At 41.0% G+C, this 21,310-nt stretch overlaps 2 protein-coding genes across 4 annotated transcripts in view; one reads left to right on the forward strand and one right to left on the reverse strand.

Annotated features, from left to right (window-relative positions):
- The window catches only part of CLVS1 (clavesin 1), a 67,700-nt gene extending 57,360 nt beyond the window's left edge, over window positions 1-10,340 (forward strand). The window contains exons 5-6 of the mRNA XM_079984668.1: window positions 2,048-2,283; window positions 8,101-10,340. Coding sequence (XP_079840794.1) covers window positions 2,048-2,283; window positions 8,101-8,188 — 324 coding nt within the window. The 3' untranslated portion in view covers window positions 8,189-10,340. The remainder of the gene's footprint in view (window positions 1-2,047; window positions 2,284-8,100) is intronic.
- Window positions 10,341-11,735: 1,395 nt separating this feature from the next.
- ASPH (aspartate beta-hydroxylase) overlaps window positions 11,736-21,310 on the reverse strand; it is a 91,882-nt gene continuing 82,307 nt past the window's right edge. For all 3 annotated transcript variants that reach the window (XM_079984603.1, XM_079984600.1, XM_079984602.1), the window contains 4 exons: window positions 20,582-20,717; window positions 18,864-18,955; window positions 17,838-17,971; window positions 11,736-13,726 (listed from right to left, as the gene is read on the reverse strand). In XM_079984603.1, coding sequence (XP_079840729.1) covers window positions 13,576-13,726; window positions 17,838-17,971; window positions 18,864-18,955; window positions 20,582-20,717 — 513 coding nt within the window. In that variant the 3' untranslated portion in view covers window positions 11,736-13,575. The remainder of the gene's footprint in view (window positions 13,727-17,837; window positions 17,972-18,863; window positions 18,956-20,581; window positions 20,718-21,310) is intronic.

Raw genomic sequence — 21,310 nt, forward strand, 5'->3', positions numbered from 1 at the left:
ATTTGCACATGCAGAATGTAGGCACCCTATATATAGAAATGAGCAAACCAGTGATATTTTAGGGAGCAGACTAGCAGGCGGGGCCCATTACTTACATCACAGGAGCCTATACAACACAAAACACTGTTGCTGTATGCAGGTTTTAGTTTATTTATTTTTTATCTTGTATTTTGGAAATGTACATCCAGTGGGTTTTCTCCTTTAATTTTTTTGGGGGGCCCAAGAGAGTGAGGCCCTAAGCTATAGCTTGTTTAGCTTATACGTAAATCCAGGACTGATGCTGAAGCAGGCATTTCTCTTCTCTGCACTCTTCCTAGCGGTCATTCCTCCTCTGGTCAATGCTGTGGATACATGACCTGACTGTCGTCATCTACACTGTAGTCATCGGCATGGGATTCCCACACAGCAGGGTTGATGTTGCAAAAAACTATAGATGTAGGGAAAAGAATAAAAGTGAAAGAACAGGAAAGGACACTGACATAAAAAGCCCAGACAGTAATAGGGGAATCATTTCCATGGATTATAAGATGAACAATAATAGACCACTAAAGAATATTGATAAGGGCCCCAAAGCAAGTTATGGCTTTTGAATGTACCAGTGTCCCTTAGATGTGTTTAAATGCCTCTCCTGCAGGCATTATTGCCATTATTATCATCCTCAATTAAAATTTCTATTCCATATATCCTATGCATTTTAAATATGCTTTCCCAATGTTTTTAGTGCTCCCCCTCCCCTTGGAATTCTGTTGAAGGATATAAATGTGAGTGGCATGCACAAGCCCCAAGTGTCATCTCAGATCTGCATTTGTGTGTCTGTGTGTTTTCAATTGCAACGTGTTTCTGAGTTGCTCTGTGCACTTTCCACTTTGATCTATTTTCGAGTTCTCAACAGATCTGTATAAAACAAAATCCTGTGCTTTTCCACTTAGTACAACGGGGAACCTAAAAACGACTACAATTTTTTTAGCCTTTTAGCCAAAGTAAATAAAATTTATAGGCACAGGAGTCCCTGCAGAGTGGGTTTTAACAAAAAACAACCAAGAGCTCTTTCAATTTTGGGTAGCCACACTTCTTGCAAAGCCTTGGAGCTAGAGAAACACAGAGATATATGGGAAACATTGATTGTTGAAAAGGATAGAAACAGAGTGACAGACATGAAGCTTTTGTGAGAATCCCAATCTGACTCAGCGGGGAGCTGGAATAATTGACATTATGCTTCAACTCAGGGGGGGGGAGAGACCCTCAAATCCCCCAATTCCCCTTGCTATGTTCATGCAGAGCAGATGCACACCCTTAATAAGTCTCCATGATAAATAATAAAATAAATGAATGCCCCATCAGCATGTTGAAACAGAAAAGGCTTGCCTTTTTTTAATCAAAAGAACTAGCAAAGTGTGCTTTATGATCTCAGCAGCCAGAAAGCCCATGCCATAGTGTTGGGGGCAATGTCTGTGTGAAGACCACACATCAGCAGGCAGCAGTTTTCATAGCCTTCAAAACAGAATTTTCATCAGAGATTCTCCTTCCCATCTTAAGACATGAAGGGATTTATCCTATGGGAAGCCCTACTCTCTGATAAAGTTCATAGGAAGTGAAAACCTTCAGATATCAAAACCAGTAGCTTGGAATAACCTAGAAAATTACCACCAAAAGCCAACACAGTGGCTGCTCATCACCTTATTTTTGCTGTGTTAGTGTCTACAACAGACCTGCAGCAAAATGTTGGAGTATGGATCGCTCCTGTTTGTAGCTGACTGACTGGCCATTGTAGCTGACTGACGCTGCCATTCCTCCCTCAACACAGCTGGGTTTTCCATTTCTGCTACTCTATCAATCACTCAGCATTCCATGAACATGTAGCATGCTCCAAACTCACATGCTGCTTTGGACTTTCCACTCCCACCTCAAAGATTCCCTCCCCCTGCTAGTTTTTGTACTTCGGCAAACTTTGAAAAAGTTTAAATATTAAGTATCCTTAATATTTTAACAGCCATGAAAAACTGAGAGCCAATGAACTGTGTTCTTGTCTGTTTTTCTTTTTTCAAAGATCTTTCTTCATGGTAACAATCTGAATAGCCTTCACCAGCTTATACACCCTGACTGCTTGCCCTCAGAGTTTGGAGGGACACTTCCTCCTTATGACATGGGCACTTGGGCTCGGACTTTACTTGGTCCAGACTACAATGATGAAAACGAATATACGCACACTTCCTACAACACCATGCATGTGAAGCACTCATCGTCCAACTTGGAGAGAGAATGCTCACCCAAACTCATGAAAAGGTAAGGTTCAGCCTCGGAGCACATGTTTAGAGGAAATGAAAAATTATCTGCTTTAAAACAGGAAAAGGAAATGATGCCTAACTGGAAATGCAAGGATTGCTTTGCCTTCAAGAGAGGATAATGACAATGGAAGAACAGCATCTCTATACCAAGGATGAGGAATTTGTGGTTGTCCAACTTGTGGTTAGACTCCAACTCCCATCAGCCCCAGCCAGCATGCCTAATGACCAGGGGTGATGGGAACTGGTGGCCAACAATATCTGGAGGCACAGGATCCCTATAAATAATAAATAGCAGTTACTGGCCTGATGAAGATGAGCAAAGCAAGTTGAAAGGAGAGATGTCTCACCAGTGTATTAAATGAAAATGTTTCATAGTAAAATGCTCTTTCATGAGGCAGTAACAGGATTATGGCTGTTCTGGGCCTCATTAATGATCGTTGATTTTGGCACATCCTGTCACACTTGTTCAGCAAAATGGAAAAAGAATAACCTGTGCAAAGGAAAGAGTAAAATATGGGGCCGGTTTGCATGTAACATTACCAAGTTATGGTTTGCCGTGAACAAGCAAGTGTGCTGGTGCCTGGAGAGAAAATTGTGGCTCCTTTACTCCCCCCCCCCCATCCTACTGCTGCCTTGCTACCTTATACTAAGCATTACAGGTGAGCCCAGGCATGCAGTTTGTCTCATCCAACACATGAACTGCAACCAAGGTTTTTTTTGGGGTTATCACTAATGGTTTGTTTGGGAAGACAAACCAGAGCCTGGTTCATACATCATGGTAAGTCATAGTTTGGGTTACCCTTACAAACAAATGAGGCCATACTCTACACCAAGGACCCATTGTGGGGAAAATGTTGTGTCAAATTTGGCTATTTTGCAAGAACTGAGGCCAGCTGATCCAGTGGCTGCCATCCCCACTTTGTCGCCTCTTTTCACAGGTCTGGAAAACAGTTCACACAAACTAATGAGCTTATGAAAGGTAATAGTTGACTAAATCTATATACTGGTCCATGCAGACTCACAAAAACAATCTTGAGTAGATTTAGATTGCAATCCTACATACATTTATATGGAAGGAAGTTAGCCTGAACTCAGTGAGAATTACTTTTGAGTAAATATTGCACGCTATGGGGGGTGGGTTTACCTGTAACCATAAATATATATGAATATTATTAAAAAATCTGTAGTTGAGTAATAATCCAATACGCATTGTTTACGCATATTTTATGTTGCCTTTATTGTGTGGTTGCTCTCCTCCCCTCACCCCTTCATAATAAACACAGGCCTGGTATTATAGCTATATAGTTGGTGATACAGAATAGACACGACTGCAGTTTGGTATGCAGTTTTAAGCACATACCAAATCATGTACTGTGGTTTGTCTCTGATGGAAAATGTAAATGGAGTGGGATTCCAATCACAGAGTTAGAGATCTAGGACACTGGGAGTTTGGCCTAATAAGATAAGTTTGTTACGAGAAGACAAAATACATTCTACAGCAATGGGAAAATGCGCTCTGCATTTCTATTCCATCTCAAGGAGATATGCTTTGCAGCTCGAGAAATGGATGCAAGTTACTATGGCGACACCATTTCCCTCTGTGTATGCCACACATATGTAAAATGCAAGGGAAGCTAGTCACACTAGGAAGCTGAAAACAGCAAAATGAACATTATTATTATTATTAGCCACTTTCCCCACAGAAAGGTGAGCTCAAAGCAAGCTACAAAAACAAACATCAAAAACAAGAATAGAAGCATGAGTAAAAACAACTTAAAAGGCTCCTGTATGAGTCTGGGTAGCTCAGTTGGCTAAAGCATGGTGCCGATAACGCCAAGGTTGCAGATTCAATCTCCCTATGGGACAGCTGCATTTTCCTGCATTGTAGGTGGGTGGGAGTGGATGAGTGATTCCCAACCTTTTTTTGGCCATGCCCCACCTAAGCATCTCTAAAATCCTGATCCCTGCCCCCCCCAGTGGCCTATAATTCTTATTATTCAAAAAGTGAACTACTATTCACGTGGAGGAAGCCTAAAGGGCCGTTAACTTGGTCTAAACAAGTTCGAATTGCCCCCCTTAAAAATCAGATTGCTCCCCTGTGGGAACCACGGGACTAGATCAGGCATAGGTAAACTTAGCCCTCCAGATGTTTTGGGACTACAACTCCCATCATCCCTAGCTAACAGGACCAGTGGTCAGGGATGATGGGAATTGTAGTCTCAAAACATCTGGAGGGCTGAGTTTGCCTATGCCTGGACTAGATGATCCCCAGGGTCCCTTCCAACTCTACAATTCTATGATTCTATGTATAAAAGAGCAGAACCAAGTCTAATGCAGCTCTCTCTCAATCAACGAAAGCCTTGTGCTGTCAACTCTGCATTGGCAGTGGCTCTCCAGGGTTTCAGGCAGGCAGTCTTCCCAGCCCTACCTAGAGATGTTGAGGACTGAAGTGGTGATCTTGTTCTTTGCCACCACATGGACAGGCACACAGGTCTCTGCCTTTTATCGACTCAGACCATTGTTCCATTTTGTCTTACACTGACTGGCAGCAGCTCTTCATGATTTCTTTCCCAGCCCTGCCTGGAGTTGCTGGGGCTTGAAGACGGGACCTTGTGCATCCAAAGCAGATGCTTTGCCTCTGAGCTACAGCCCCTCCTCTCCACCTGGTGGAGGCCTCAGGGCTTGAGAACTGAAAAGAAACAAACCCAGAATGCTACTGAAACCAAAAAGGCTTTGCGTGTTATCAATAAGTAAATCAATAGTGGCTTGTTGGAAGGAAACATTTTCCCTTATTATTTTCTGCAGCAGGAATGAATCATTGGAAGATAATAGCCTAGAGGAGCCGGTGTAATGGGCAAAGAATTAGAGGGAAATGCACAGATGGGAGGTGAGGCCCCAGTGAATAGATCTTTTGCAGTGTGGCTGGATTGATTGGTTACAGTGCACCAATTTGAAAGGCACAAAGCTCAGCTCAAGGGGGAAAGCTCAGCAGGATAGTCATGGGTTTCCCCCACCCACACATGGATTTCAGCAAATAAGGTTGTTAATAACGCAAAGGAAGAATAAAAGACAAAAAGTAAAAGACTGGGAATGAGAGCATGTGGGTTGCTTTCATTGTGTTGTGTGTCCCCCCCCCCCCAAATACAGCCTAATCTTAAAGTGGAGTTGAGATTGTTTCATGTTTGAATAGATCTTTTTTAAGCTTTCACAGGTAAGAAACAAAATGTGGCTCACAGCTCAAGACTACAGCTGACAGGTTAAATCAGAGCCTTAATGCACCTTCATACTTCCTATAGGAGTGCACTGGAGGGGAAATGTGGGTGTGATGGCTGAGTCTGTACAGATGTATATATAGAAAGATGGAGATAAAGATAGATGGTGTGTGTGTTGCAGAATATTTGGTGTGAAATGCTCCCTGCCCCCCGAAACACATCTGCAGAGCAGATGCCATCATCATGGTCTTACCAGAGATGGAGGACAGGCCTGGGAGCCAAATGCCTCATCCAGGCCTCTCCATCTGCCTCTCAGAAATGCCCAGGAAACGCCCCTCACTGGCCCTTGCTTCACACCCCTGTCTGAGAAGTATTTTTGACTGACTGGATTGTGTCCTTGAACTCCAATAATGGTGCTTGCTTATTTGGGTGAAGGGTTGAGAGGGACCTAGAATTGATATGGGGATGCAGAACGGGGTAAAATCCTGTTATGCAAGTGTAAATCCTTGTACGTCGAGACAGCTAGTTAGCTCTGCATTGGATGCAAGGCCAGTTCTCCTGTCCAACTATCACATGTTTACTGGAATGCCGCTAACTCAGGTTTAAGCCTGATACTTTTATAAACCAGCTAATGGCGCCCTCAGTTCATGGCGTATGGTACAAGCTTACTTTGAGAGACAGAACCTTCCAGAATGGGGAAAAAAAGCTTTTTGTTTTCTCTCACTGAAGCATACACTTGCCCTTGGAAAGAAACCGCCAGCTAGAACTCAATTCCGAATACTAATCTCTTTTAGATTAGGGGTTTCAGGAAAAGAGAACACTGTTCCCATTAGTGTTCTGGTTAGCTGTTCTATTTTTACACTGCAGTGTTGTTGAAGAAACTGCTGGTGATTTTATGAGGAACATAATTTGTACTTTCTAAATCCAGCTAATGCTTAGATGGCATCCAGTGTGAATGAATCACTAACTAATATTAACTCAAAGGCATGTTCCAAATCCCACAGTGAAGCTGGAACATGGTGCTCAGCTCCTGCGAGAGACGATACCTGAAATCTAAAGGGCTACATTTAAAATATTAGTCTTCCGTAAAGTTCATCCATCAATTCTTTTGTTCTTTGGTGACTCAGGCTGCTTCAAATGCTTTAGATTTTGCATGGGATGAGGGTAGCAGACAGTGCATTTGTGCTCCAGTGTTTCCTTTCTCAAAAATTCACAAACCATGTGATGTCTCTGAACTCCTCCTGGATTTGAGAGAAATTTAAAACACAGTTTGGAGATTCTGGAGGATGAGGGGGGAGGGGGAAAATCAGTACTGCATTAAATCTTTAAAGCCCTAAATAACTTGGGGCTAGGTTACTTAAAGGATAGCATCTTCCTGTATGTACCTGCCCAGACCTAAAGATATTTGCTGGAAGATATTCTCAGGTTTTTTCATCTTGCGAGGTTTGATGGGTGAGGCACTAGGGAGGGGCCTTTTCAGAGTTGTTGCTCCAGTTACAGAATGTCCTCCCCACAGGGGCTTGCCTGGTGCTTGAGTTAAGGACTTTCACTCAAAGTCCTCTTCAGTGCCACTTGCCTTTTAGAACCATGTTATAGTGTATTTTAGTACCTGGGAGAAATTATTTTTAGCTGAGCTTTAAATCCTGTTATAGAATTATTTCATGCTGCTGCTGCTGCTGCTGCTGCTGCTGGAGGAATTGTATTGATTTTAGTGTTTTCACATTTTTTGATATTTCAAAATCAATATTATTGTTTTAAATTTTGTGTGAACTGACCAGAATATGTTGCTAATGGGCAGTCAACAACTGTCTAAAATAAAGAAATAAATCCAGTGGTGCACATGTGGGCACCAGCCTGTACAGTGGTACCCCGGGTTACATACGCTTCAGGTTACATACGCTTCAGGTTACAGACTCCTCTAATGCAGAAATAGTGCTTCAGGTTAAGAACTTTGCTTCAGGATGAGAACAGAAATTGGGCTCCGGCGGCGTGGCAGCAGCACGAGGCTCCATAAGCTAAAGTGGTGCTTCAGGTTAAGAGGTGTTTCAGGTTACGTACGTACCTCCGGAATGAATTAAGTACTTAACCTGAGGTACCACTGTATATTTAAAGCCGGGATTGGAAACTGGATCTGACAAGTTGGTTGGATCCTTGTTTCCAGTCCCTGCAGGTCAATTTTAACAGGTGGGCAGGAACATCCACCTGTCATACCCCCGAAATAAGAGTCCACTTCATCTTAAAATAGCATATAAACTCAGAGGCTTAGTGTTACTTGGAACATCACTACCTGACATCAGGGAAACTACAAGGAGCCTACCAATTTTGCCTATGACCTCCTCCAATCTGACCCCCACCAATGTGCTGATAGAAATCAGCACGTTGAAAATGTTGGAATTTGCAAAATAATTTCACAATCATCAACACTTGTACAAAGCCCACTACTTTTTTTTATACCAAGCCAGATGTTTTTGGAAATGTTAATTACCTTGAGATTATATTGAGAAAGTCAATAAAATATTAAGACTCGGTACATTCTTGGAAAGACAAATGGCAGCTGAAGCCTTAAAGCCTAAGCAATGCTAACAGCTGTTCTTTGTTTTCAGGTCTCAGTCCGTGGTGGAACATGGAACGTTGAAACATGAGGATCAGCATGAGAATGAGAACACCCAGCCACTGCTGGCTCTGGACTGAGTCTGAATTCACCGCAAAGCGCACAACTGCACCATCAGACTTCAATGGTACAAGATACCCATGAAGCAAAAGACAGGTTTAATACACATTAACACACATTCAGCTTGAAACAAGGCTCTCGGTCTTTGCAGAGCAAGTAAATGATCATCACCAGCCATCTGTATGTGTGGCCAAAGCCAATGGGGAGATGCCCTGCGGCCCAAGTTCTAAGCTAATGAGCCTGATTGTAAAGCAGAGCCCCCCCTTGTAATTTTATGGTTTATGATATTTACAATGGTTGAAATGTTAGGGATGACTTTGTATGTTCATGCATTCAAAGATACATCAGTTGAGGTTTTCCCATACTGTTTAAGCAGGGATATTCTCCAGTTTTATTAAAATGAAATTTAGATGCAGTACACACACAAATTATATATATATATATATATATATATATATATATATATATATTTCAAGTAAAGGTGTCTTGAGTTTAAATATTGCAGCAACAGGCATAATTTAGTCTGCAGCATGGAGAGAACACCTTGAAACCCGTAAGTTCTTACAGAGCTGCTTCATCTGCGTTTTATCTACACACAACACACATACACGCACACAGTAAGCAATCACCAGCAGAAAATTGTTCAACTCTGCAATATGTGATCTCATCACCTCAGCTATTTGCAGGGGTCACTTATTACAGTCCCCTGGAAAATAAATTCTTAACTTTTAAAAGTCCTTATAAACCTGTCAGCTCAATGTAATGACTGGAGTTGGAAACAGACACAGGCAATTTGGAAAGCAATTATTTAATTTTAACAGTGTGGGATCCACCCCCCCCCCCAAGGCAACTGCAGTATGTGGGGTAGATATGTTGGTTGGGGGGGAAAGGAGGTGTCTGAGCTCAATGGGAACACTTACTGGTGATTAATGTTCCACTCCAGGTCCTTTCATTTAGGTCATTCCGGCAAATGAAAGCTCAGCAGAGCTGTTTAACCATCTTTTCTCCAGCAATCAGTTAAAGGTGTAGCCAGAGGGCCTGGCTGACTGCAGATATATGCTATGCTTATAATGGAAAGGGAAAACTTGGAATGAATTATTCAATATGCCTCCATTAGAAGGAACCATGGAAGAACAGAAAAACGTAGAACTGAAATGCCAAAGATCATTTTGCTATTCCCGTCTTTGCTCTACTTGCGAAAGCAAATCCCATTCTTGCATTGAAAATAGTAATTGGGGGGGGGGGGACTCCACCATATATATATATATATATATATATATATATATATATATATGCGCTCGCTGTGGCTTTATTTCCTCAAAGAGTTGGAAACATGTTTGTTGATATTTTGCAATAGTATGTAACAGCCAGTTAGCAATCCTTAGCCAAACACTGCATTTATGCCATATGTCCTGAAGGATTTGCTCGCTATCTCAAGGATGGCCAAGTAACTCTAAAGTCAAGGGTGGGGAACCTGTGACCTTCTAGATGTCATTAGACTCCAAGTCCCAGAAGCCTTAGTCACCATAGCTAATAGCCAAGGATGATGGGAACTGAAGTACAACAACATCTGGAGGGCCACATCCTTCATCCCTGTCTTTGGTGAAGCTGAGAAACAACTGCAGTCATTTAGTAGAAGTCACATGTAATGAATAAAGCCATGATATGTTACTGGCATAATGTTTCATTGTTAGGGATATCATTCAGAAACTGTTTTATCTATTGTGTAGAGCTAAGATGCTTGTACAGAGTTGCAGCAGATATAATTTAGTTGCAGATTCTATTGCTCCAGAGGGCCAAATAAAAAAATGAACTTGGTCTCTCTTGTAAAATCAAAGTTCTATCAAATCAGTAATTATCAAGTCAGCCTTTTATTGTTTCTCAGCGAAATACAGGGTCTCCACCTTTACTACAGGTTTACTTTGGACTGTTGCTTCTGCTGGTAAAGTCCAGATTGTTTACTAATCCTTTGTCACAGGGGCCAGCATAAAAAAGCTGCTTATCATTCATAACAGAAAAACTGAGTTTTTACCACTGTATCTGTTTTCAGAAAACTTTGCTGTACTTAACTCTCACTCCTACCACCATGGACCTTGTACCCTCTGGAAATGATGACCAAATGCATTGTAAATTTTGGGGAAGGTTGCAACAAGTATTAAAATCTTAGCTAAAGATCCATGTAATTTATTTTTATAGCCCAAGAATATTAAAAGAAGCATTATGGAATAGCATCCATGGGTACCCAAACAAGCAATTTCAACTCAGATAATAAACCTTAAAATGGAAAAATAAATAAGTAGACCTTTGTGTGGATTGTAAATGTACCCAAAAGGCCAGGACAGAACATAACAGGAAGTTTTTTGCAACTGCAAAGGTTAGCATAAGGATAGTGCTTAAAAGGTTATTTCTGGCAGTGTTAGTTGGACATGTGGCTTTTGAAAGTGCTTCTTCCATTAGCAGCATGATGCAGAACTCTAGGAAGCGTACAATGGTAACAAGGAAAGGTCAAGGTTGACTCATGTATAGACTGTATATTTGTTTGTTTTGCAGGGTTTTATTTGGTGTGTTTTTTAGTATAGTGCCAAAACCTGTCCTCCAAAATTTCAAACGTTTTCTTTCCCCATGAAAGCTTTCATTTTCCTGCCTCACTGACAGCATGCTGGATAATTTCAGCTGGGGGTGAACTTGCACAGTGCTCATTGTACAATGGCAGTAGTGGCATGCAGTGATTTTTTTTCATAGGAGAAGAGTTAGGGCCAGAGGCGCCAGCTTGCGAGGGCAATGGGGGGACTGACGCTGCACTCGTGATGTTGGAACGTCCTGACGTCGTGCACATGAGCATCACACCTCCCTAAATTGGGCAGAAATTCCCCAGGCTTTGGGAAGGAGGTGCCAGGCTTTAATAATTTAATACTCTAATTTACCAGGAACATTTAGGGCACTGGTCTACTGCCCTTGTCCACTGACTGCACACCACTGAATGGCAGATGGCAGTGAGGGAGGTTCCCCCCCTCCATTAAAACATTTCACCTGTGTTCCTCAGCCTCCCTGGCTGCCAGTGTTTCCTGATTTGAAAAAAGGCCCATGGGAGAAGTTACCTCATGGCACCTTCCCCTGAAGTTTAAATGAAGTACAGGAAGCTTGAGAGGGTGGCTGCCAAGCACCTGAGATGGGAGTACTTGCCGGTTTTGTTTTTAAGTAAATTCCTTATTTTTGCTATATTATTATTATTATTATTAAGCACAAACTTAGCACACTGATTTCTTTCAAAGCAAAAGTAATTTTTAAAAGCAACAACTCATCATGAGGTTTTCAGGAAGTGTGGGCCCCTTGCAAGTTTTTCTACAGTGCAGACCTGTAGAAAGATGACATGTAGAATGAAACAAATGACTCAGAAAACCTCCTGCTACTTCAAAAGTAAATAAGTGTGAGAACACCCACCCACCAACTCTACCCATGAGAATTTCAACAAAATTTCCTCTCTCCTTTGATAATTTTTTTAAATGCAGTGTCTTTTCTCACTGGTGAGGAATGGTAGAAAAAACACAAAAGAAGACCAACACAACATTTGTTTTTATGTAAGCTTCATTTATTCCAGCAGCAACAGCAATTTTTGCTATCAATGCAAAATTTAGAAACTATTTCAGTGCTGAAGCTACTAACATATATGAAAAAATCCACACTGCCACAAAGAAGGCACTTGTTTAATGCACAATATACCACAGCACGTAATGAGCAACCATTAGCTTGTAGGTGCACATTTAGAGTAGATTGCTATATTCCATTTGCCTTCCACATGCAGTAATTGTTTTCAGGCAAAACTGAGATAAGGTAACACTGAACAATGCTGAGCTAATGAGGGCTACAGAAAAATGTAGCCTGTGGTTTCCCAGATGGAACAACACATACTTGTTCACACTTTCATTTTAGGCCTTCCATCTGCACTTAGGAAAGAAAAGGCAGCTATTTATAAACATTATACATAGGAATCTTTCCATTCAATGAAACAAATGACAACAACAGGGCCCTGGATTCAATCTGTACAAAATACTGACCATTCTATTTGAAAATATTACTCCGTCAAGGCCGTAGCAAATATTTATTTTCATGTCATCAGTTTAGGTAACATCTCGGAACTTCAGCTTCTATAATTTCAAAAGCATAGCACTATAAAACCCAGCACATGTATACATTGGCACGTTTCTGCTCATAAAATTAAAATTGTAATGTATATTTTGGTCAGAGAGTATGAACTGTCTTGTTGTTGGTCATAATTGTAAAAAGTCTAACCAAAGCTGCTTTGGTGCTGATCCTGTGCACCACACTTCACTAATTCAAAGGCAAAACTGAGAAGCAAATATGAAAGGGAGGTCAGCCCCCACTCCCCCCGCTCAGGTGGATTGAAACAACCATGTGGGTGTCACTTCAAGTGACGATACCTGTATCCAAACTGAATGCTTCTTCTACCACATACACCACTGTACAATATGAAACTGGCCACACTTGTGAATAGAAATGTCATAACAATAGACTGGAAGCAAATTGGTTTCAAATGTGATCCTCCTCACAACCTGCACAGTCCCTTAATAAGAAAATGTGCTTCCCATTTAAGTGAATTTTTTTTTGCCACCAGACCTTTTTTATGAGGAAGACACAGACATATCAGAGCTGGGTTATAAGTACTGCTCAGCAGAAACTGAACAAGGCAAATGCATATTGTGCCTTCTCACTTGAAAGGCAAAGGCCGAACTCAATAAAATGAAGAGCAGCTCCATAAGGCATCATCTCTGCAAAATTAACATGGATTGCCATTATTACAAAAGTAAATTACAAAAGGAAAGTGGTTCATAAAGAGCAGGAAAATGGTATCCATATACGATACAAAAATACTATGATCTTTTAAAAAATACAATACCAAATCATCCACTCACATTATCTACAACTCACACTATCAGTTCATTCACTTAAATCTAAATTCATTTCTACACATTCTAGTATGACAAATTTCCAAGATGCTTGCAAGTAACACGTTATGAGTGTCCTTAGAAGGATATAGAAGCACTGATGTCCTTTATGTTTACACACAAGCATTAGTAGTTACGTGACTAGTACACCAAGTGTATGCTTAGCAGTGGTAAGCATAATGCTGGCATAACAAATATTGGCATAAGTCTTATTTTGATATATGGCACAGGATATTCTTTGGCTGACAAAAGAATAGGAATCTGTACTTGCAGCATGAATACAGAGCTATCAAATCAGTGCCTTATAAAGCACAGAATAGGATGCTTTAAAGTCCATGCCCAGATTACTTCATACATACAATTCAGGTTTCTTTCTTTTTTAATGAGACCAGCACTTCCAAACATAAAATGTAGACCTCAACAGGGAAAGCCTCAAGCATCCTTCAAATGGCTGGAAGGGAGCGCCTCTGTTGCGATGTTAACTCTGGATGCCAAACATCCACAATGAATATCAGGCGATAAGCATCAGCATCCTGCCACACTTCATGTTCAAAAGAGTCATCAAAGATAAGGATTTTCCCTTCTTCCCAGAACCTGAAAGACAGAGAAGCCATCCTTTATTTGCTGCCTCAAGAACCACATCTCCATTCTAGACAAAAACCATGCACAGATGACCAAACTACCCTGGAGCTAGTAGCTTTACTCTGGAATAGCTTGATATTAGCTCTTCCATACAAAAAGGAGAATTGCACTACTCCATAAAGGCAGATGTATGATATAAAATATGTGGTAGAATGCACATCCACATTGATCCAGAATCTGTAACAGATTCTCTACATTGTGTTTACTTATTGTTTGATTGGGTTAGATTCTAATTTAAGGCTCTTCACACAATCTCCCCTTTCTTTTGCTGTGCCCCTCACAAATCTGCCCCTGTCTCTCAAGCTAACCTGCTACACAGGGGTTTGGGTAGGATGAAATGGAGATAGTGTCATATATGCTGAGAAAAGGTAGGGTGCAAATGTAATATATTCAGCAACCAAGTTTGGTAAGTCTGAAGAACTGTTCATCTGTTTAAGCATCATAGTGAAAAACTTTGAGAGGAAAGATCAATATCAAGTAAAAAGAAAACAAGTATGGTAATTTTCCAAAGCAAATCTAGTCTAATAAAGCAATATGTACAAATTAATTCTTAGAAGAGCAAATGAACACACAAGACTCACTTTGACTCACTTTTATGAAACCATCTTACTAGCAAAAACCCGAAGCAGACGTTAATAAACTTATAATCCATCAATGAATAATCTTCCTTTTCTATGATGAGGGTCACATGCCCTCAAAGGTAATCTGTCATAGGCTGCATGCCAGGTGTCACAGGAGCCAGAGTCAACGATGGGCAGAGCTAGAGTGAAAAGTGTTCAAATGGGAATATGGCTTCTATCCTAACTTTGTTTCCAGTTGGCTCATGGAAATATCAAGAGGTACTTATCTAATGTAGATAGAGCCTATAAGGAAGCAATGAAGCTAGTATTTCATAGAATCATAGAACTGTAGAGTTGGAAGGTATCCCAAGGGCCATCTAGTCCAACCCTCTGCTACACAGGAAATCTAAATCATATCCAACTTCTACTTAAAAACTTCCAAGAAGAGTCTGTCACCTCTATGTGACAAAAATACGGTCATCATCTACCTATTTTTTAAAATCAACTAGAAACCTAGAAACTTGGCTTATGGCATGTCTTCAGTCTGTGAGATATATGTTGATTGAGTCATTCAAGAAGCACTATTTCTGAAAAGTTTCCTACACAATGGTGAAGATCAGTGCAAATATGGCCGGCTTTTTAGTATTTGCAGAGGTCTCATCGTGCCCTTTGAGTTGCATTATATCAGTTCATAGCATATTTCCTGAGCTTGGCCCAGTGTTGTCTAATCTAGCTGCCACTGAGGCCCACTTTTGCTTTCCCCCGTCCCCCAATTTCAGTTTGCAGGACGTGACAACCTTGGACCCCTTTGAAATAATAATTCTCCAGTGACAGCGACCTTCTTGGAAAGAGATGCTGCCTTGCCTCGCTGGTTCTACCATACACAAGTATGACAGACCTCTTTGGGTCAGATGAGTTTTCTCTTTGATTCACACCATTAATTTGGCCTCTTGATGGGACACTGCAAGGCTTCCCCCATGAGGTTCAAGTTTACACAGAACACATTACCGTATATTTCTAACCACCATTTCCTCCTTTTTTCATGATCCTGTGAACAGGAAACCTTAGGAGCATCCTGACGATCTCTTAATTCCTCCAAAGTCTGCGACTGGCAAAGTCTCTGATTAGTACTCTGAAAGTAGAGCTTGTACCCCAGTTCTCAACTCAGGGATTATCCTACAGAAGCAGAAAGCAATAGGCAAGAATATCCATTGCTCACCTCACTCCAACATTGCCCTAGTTCTACAATGAGAGCAGGCAACAGTCTTCTCATAATTAATCTCTGATGAGTATGAGACTGAGCTTTAAATACTGCAAACAGCCCTGGACATCACATTACCATAAAGATTTAAAGAGAAGAAAATTCAAGAGAGAGCAATAAACAGAGGAAGCAATTAGAGGAAAGGATTTAAGCTTCACAATTGGAAAGATGTTCAGAAGTGGTTTGTTCACCCTACTTAAAAGGGACTTTCTTTCAACTAAATTCAAAGCACTGAATATTTTGGCTGATACTTTGACTAATGGAAAATACAATACAGTGGGAGTGTCATAATCAAGAAAGAAAACTCATTTATTTAAACTGATTTTAAAAAGTGATGGCTATGAGGAATCTTGATCCTAAATTTACATACCAGAACTTTGGATAGCTGCTTCAAGTGTTGTTTTAGTAGAAAAGTGGGAATAAATGTTAATTCTAATCCAGATATACGAAACCCAAGGATTAAAATAGTCCTGTAAACTGGCATGCAGGATTATAGGCAACATCATGCCAGTTCTTAAATTTAGCTTCTGTCTAATTCTGGTGGAAAGCAGGAGACAAAATTGCATAAGAAAGTGACTCTATTTAAAGGGGGGGAAAGGTTTGTTTGTTTTTATTTTAAAAAAATGCATTAATTAGCCACCAAAAGTTCTGATTCTTGAGAAAAACACTAGTGCAAGAGAAGTGTTGCTGTCGAAAATTTGAAGAGGATTCTGTCATTTACATAGCCTTGAAAGAGATTGCTACACACCCAAACAAAACAAAACAAAGCAGCTACAGAATTGCCAGGGCCATTAAATGGTTTCTGGGATCAATTGCTCAACCTACCACTGAAATGCAAATAAATGTGGGTTTTTGTTGTGTGTATGCCACAGTATATTGTGAATGAAAAGTACCATAATGTGATAATCACAACATAATATTGTACAATTAGGATTATGTCAACACTGGGCTATGTTGGTTGCATCAACTAATGCACATCTCTTACCACTAGACACTCCTGTATTATATGGAACTCTCCTTTGACAGCTTATTAAGTTTAAATTATTTGTATTGTCATATTTCATATTGCATTTTGAATTGCGGCATCTGATCTAGATCATGTTTATCCCTGTAAAAGGACTGGGTAAGGTTTTTGGAGGGCTTTTCCGCAGTAATATATTATGATTGTGTAATGGCTTTCTCTTTTGTAATAAGTAAAAACTTGGAATGGAAATGACAAACAATGACTAGGAGAAACTAAACATTCATTAAATTTCTCATTATCAAATTTCTGAGCAACATCCCTTTGCACCTAACTCAGCTCAAACTCCTGGAAACAAATATTATTGTCAATGACAAGTCAATAGGAGCTAACGGCTGCCACAAAATGACATGTGTGGTGCAGTATTTAAATTAGGTATATGCTGGCAAGTGTCCAAAATTTCTGGTGGAAGTAGCTGCAATCACATTATTAATTGCTGGAAAAAAATCCTGCCTTCAAAATAGTAAAGCCTATTCCCCAGAAAATGTTTTTTTTTTTTACATGTTAGGAAGATGATTGGCACTTGTGATTCCCTTCCCATCCCACCCCACGAAAACCACTAACTGGGTTTCTACAATAGTAACAGTTCCAAAACAGCTTTGGCATGATTGGCAGACTGGAAAACAACACTAGCTTTTTCAGATTTTTCCCTGTATACTGCCTTAAATTGCAATCTTAGGCTCACTTTCCTGGGAACAAATCCCACTGAGGTCCTACTCCTTCCTATTGATCACTTTGGTTGCCCTTTTCTGAACCTTTTCCAGCTCTAGCATACAATTTTTGAGGTGAGGTGATCAGAACTGTACACTGTATTCCAAAAGTGGTTGCACCATAGATTTGTGTGATGGCATTATGATGTTGGCAGCTTTGTTTTCAAGTCCTTTTCTAATAATCCCTAGGATGGAATTTGCCTTTTTCACAATTTCCATACACCGGGTCAGCAGTTCAGAATCATACACACAACTGGATCAGCATTTCCAAGAGCTGAGGAGCGAAGCCATTGTTAAGGTTCATCTGGCTGGGTTTCCCCAGGCACTCTGGGAGGCTTCCAACAGAATATTAAAATACAATAATCTATTAAACATTAAAAGCTCCCCTAAACAGAGTACTGACTCTGTTTGCTGGGGAGCTCTTCCCCTTTGGCTCCTGTCCCCACTCTTATAGTACATGAACTTGCCCACCATAAACCCCAGACCGGAGGATAGGGGAGGAGGGTGATACCTTGTTTCTTCAGCACACCGAATCTGGCACCCTTCTTTTGGAATCACCAAGCCTAGATGCATCCTCAGCCTACAATTTGTAGGCCCTGTGTGAGGCCAGACATGAGTCCCTGGGTGCATGACAGAATATTTGATCTGCAGAGAGAGGCATAGTTTGTGGGTTTTTTTAAAAAAAAAAATCAGTTCATTAACTTGCAGAGAGTATAGGACTGTGTTCAAACCAATTCAGGCTGACAAGCCAGCACTGCTATGTCATCTTGTGTTAGCAAGCCTGTTCATAACTATGTCCAGGAACCTTGATATAAAGGTTCTTTAACTTCTCCAAAGCACATGATAGGAGCTTTAATTAGAGCTGAATCTCCTAGAGTTACTTTAGAGCTCCAATACAATCCCACCCTCAGGTCACACCAAAAATGGTTTGTTGCAGTGTGCAGGAGCACACTTAATAAGGGGCGAGGGGCGGGGATTGTATTTCTATCAGAATTGTAGGAGTGGGAAGGAAAGTTTAAAACTTGCATCTCTATATGACCCCCCTTGTGCTGCTCAGCTGACTGGGAAACAGCTGAGAGTGGTGGAAAGGAGAACTACATGGGGGGGGGGGAACTTAGGTGATCAGTAGTGTTGTGACCCAGGTAGATGCCATGCAGTGGGCCAGAAGCAACCTGGGGAGTGTAGATTGCACACTTCTGAACAAGAAATAGAAAAAAAGGCAGGTTTCTTTGAGACTGTGCATACAGATCAGATAATGTGCATATTGTCCTGGGAACGTACAAAATGCAGTCAATATATGTACATTCCCAAAGGCCTGTTGGGAATTATGCATAATGGCAAGAGAATGTTAAAAATTAAGCCACAATATGCACATTTCCCAAGATGCATAATAACCAGGAAATGTGCACAATCCTCTCTTCACTGAAATATAATGTGCACATTATGCACATTAATGTGTTATGCACATTAAACACTCAACATTCCCTATAACATCTCTCTCCCCACTCCACTTCTCTCTTCCCCTCTATGTCAGTACCTGCCCTCTTCTGCATCCAGTGGCCTCTGGAAATCGTTCCAATAAGGCACATGTTTTGGGAACACTCTTGCATGCATTTTCATTTTTTCTTCCTAGAAGGAGGGGGAAAACCACAATTTAAGCACCAGGAATCTGAATTCTTAAAACAAAAGATTAATCAACGTTTAAATTCTCCTTCGTTAACCTTCAAAGTTATTCAAACACTTGAAAATTCTCTCTCTGTAAAATTCATAAGTTTATTTAAGTCTATTACAAGTCCACAGACCTTCGAATTCCAAAAACAAATATTGATTCCACGCAAAGAGGGATTGATGGGAAAAGCCTTCCAAATTATGAGAAAGCCCATCCACAGTATATTTTTATTGTTAACAATTTGAACAAAAAACATAGTAGGACAAAAACATAGTATCTCTGTAAATTCTGTACAAGTTTCTTATAAATCTAAATAGCTCGGTATACAAAGGTTGCAACTGATTCAGTTACATGAGTGTGTGTGTGTGTGTGTGTGTGTGTGTGTGTCAACACCAGGAAGACTGGTGGGCAGAGTTCTGTTGCACTCATGTCTTGCTTGCAGGCCTCCCACAGGTGGCTGTTTGGCCACTGTGCAAACAGCAGGTTGTTGGACTGGATGGGCCTTGGGCCCGATCTTCTAATGATCTTATGTACCGGTACATGTCAGGGATTGGACTGAAGAAGAGGTTTGGGAATCGCCTCCTTCTCCTTTGCTTCCCTTGGAGGAGGAGGGGTAGTGGGGGGGGGAATCACCCCTCCTTCTCCAGTAGTTTCAAGAGAAGAGGGAGATAGGATTGCATTACAGCAGAACGCAGAGCTGCCAAATTATGAGATCTTAGGAGAAGGAGGGGGAGTTGGAGAAATGCCAGCAGAGACTTCCTTGGAGAAAACAGAAGCTCCACCACCACCGAGTACTCGTCGCTCACATAGAATTCAAGAGCGAAGGGCTCAACGACATTTGACTCCTGAAGCCTCCCATAGAGCCACGGGCTGTTGCTGGAGAAAGGGGATGGGCTCAGAGTGAGCAATGTCACCATGGAGTTAAGGACTGGATTGTTTTCCTTGCTCCACGATTACTGAATAAAACCACAAATATGAATTTTCTTGTTTCTTCTTTGATCCTTGATGCTACCAGGGGAGGAGAGAATCCCTCGAGAATGACAGTACATCACTCTGCTGGAAAGGAAGTGATCAAGGGAAAAAGAAGACTGCTTCTTATGTCTCTATAAAAATGTCACAACAGTCACATGCATAGGACAATTTCTAACTTTTTACTGCCATGTGGACAAGCATGATCCTCGTATCAGGAAGTCTCGGGTGCCTCCTGGACTTGCTGTTCCTCTTTTTTGCTGTTAGTTACTTTCCCCCAGTCCTCGCACAAAAGTGGGCAATGGCAGGAATGAGAAGGGTAAGCAGCTTCCATTTGCCTCATCCCCTCCCTTTGTGAGGCTGAATGTATTGGTCACAGAGAGAAAGGACAAGTGAACAAAAAGTGGTGATAGTGTCAAGGAGGATGTGGGCCCACTGAGGCCACCTTGCCCAAATAGATTGGATCAGCACTTGCTGTAGAACAGCCATGCATTTTCATTTTATTGCAGTCTGACTTCACAGGAACAAACCCATTTCCATTAAAATGATGGCTTTTATTAAAATTGCAGCATGGAACCTGAGTGACCGGAGAGAGGGGGAAATTAGCACTCACAAACCTTGCTGCCAGAGAGTAAACTGGCTCCAGTCACCTTTCTCCCGCAAGTTCTCATCTTCAGGCAGAAAGAGCCCTTTTCCTTTATCCATCACAGCAAGTCCTTCATCTCGAATCACCTTCCAGTTTCTCTCCAAGGACTGAAAAGGCAAAAAATACCAAATAATACATTAATTTAGTATTTAAAGAGCATTCTGATTTATTTATTTTTACCTTAAAAATACACAGCAGCAGTAAGAAAGCATTTAGCATCATTAACAAGCTTTCCATTTTCCATTTTCCATTCAGTTAAGGGTTTAAAACAAAACGATTCATGTAGTTTCTTAGTTTCAATTACCTTCGCATCATAAAAATTTCAATAATCCCCAGCCACCTACCAAAGTGGCCTCCACTTTAATTTGCTTTTGATTAGCCGAGGGGGGTGTTCAGCAGATCATTTAATACTATGCGCTAACAAGAGTATTGATCTTCACAGTCACAGCACACCAGAGTTTTCAATACCAAGAGAGCTAACAGAGCATTGAGAACAATACTTTGAATTCTAGAAATAAATGCAGCACAATGTACACATGTCTTTTAAGTCTGTAATGACATGTGAAATCCTCAGTGTTCCCTCCCCTACTCCACTCTGTTGCAAGAGTTAGCCCCAGACAAGTTGAGAGAGCAGAACATTCCCATAGCCCAAGGTGCAAAGTTAGAGGAGCACCTCTTTTCCAGGGCACTTCCCTCAAAT

Source organism: Podarcis cretensis (assembly GCF_951804945.1).
Source record: "Podarcis cretensis genome assembly, chromosome: 7".
Classification (NCBI taxonomy): Eukaryota; Metazoa; Chordata; class Lepidosauria; order Squamata; family Lacertidae; genus Podarcis; species Podarcis cretensis.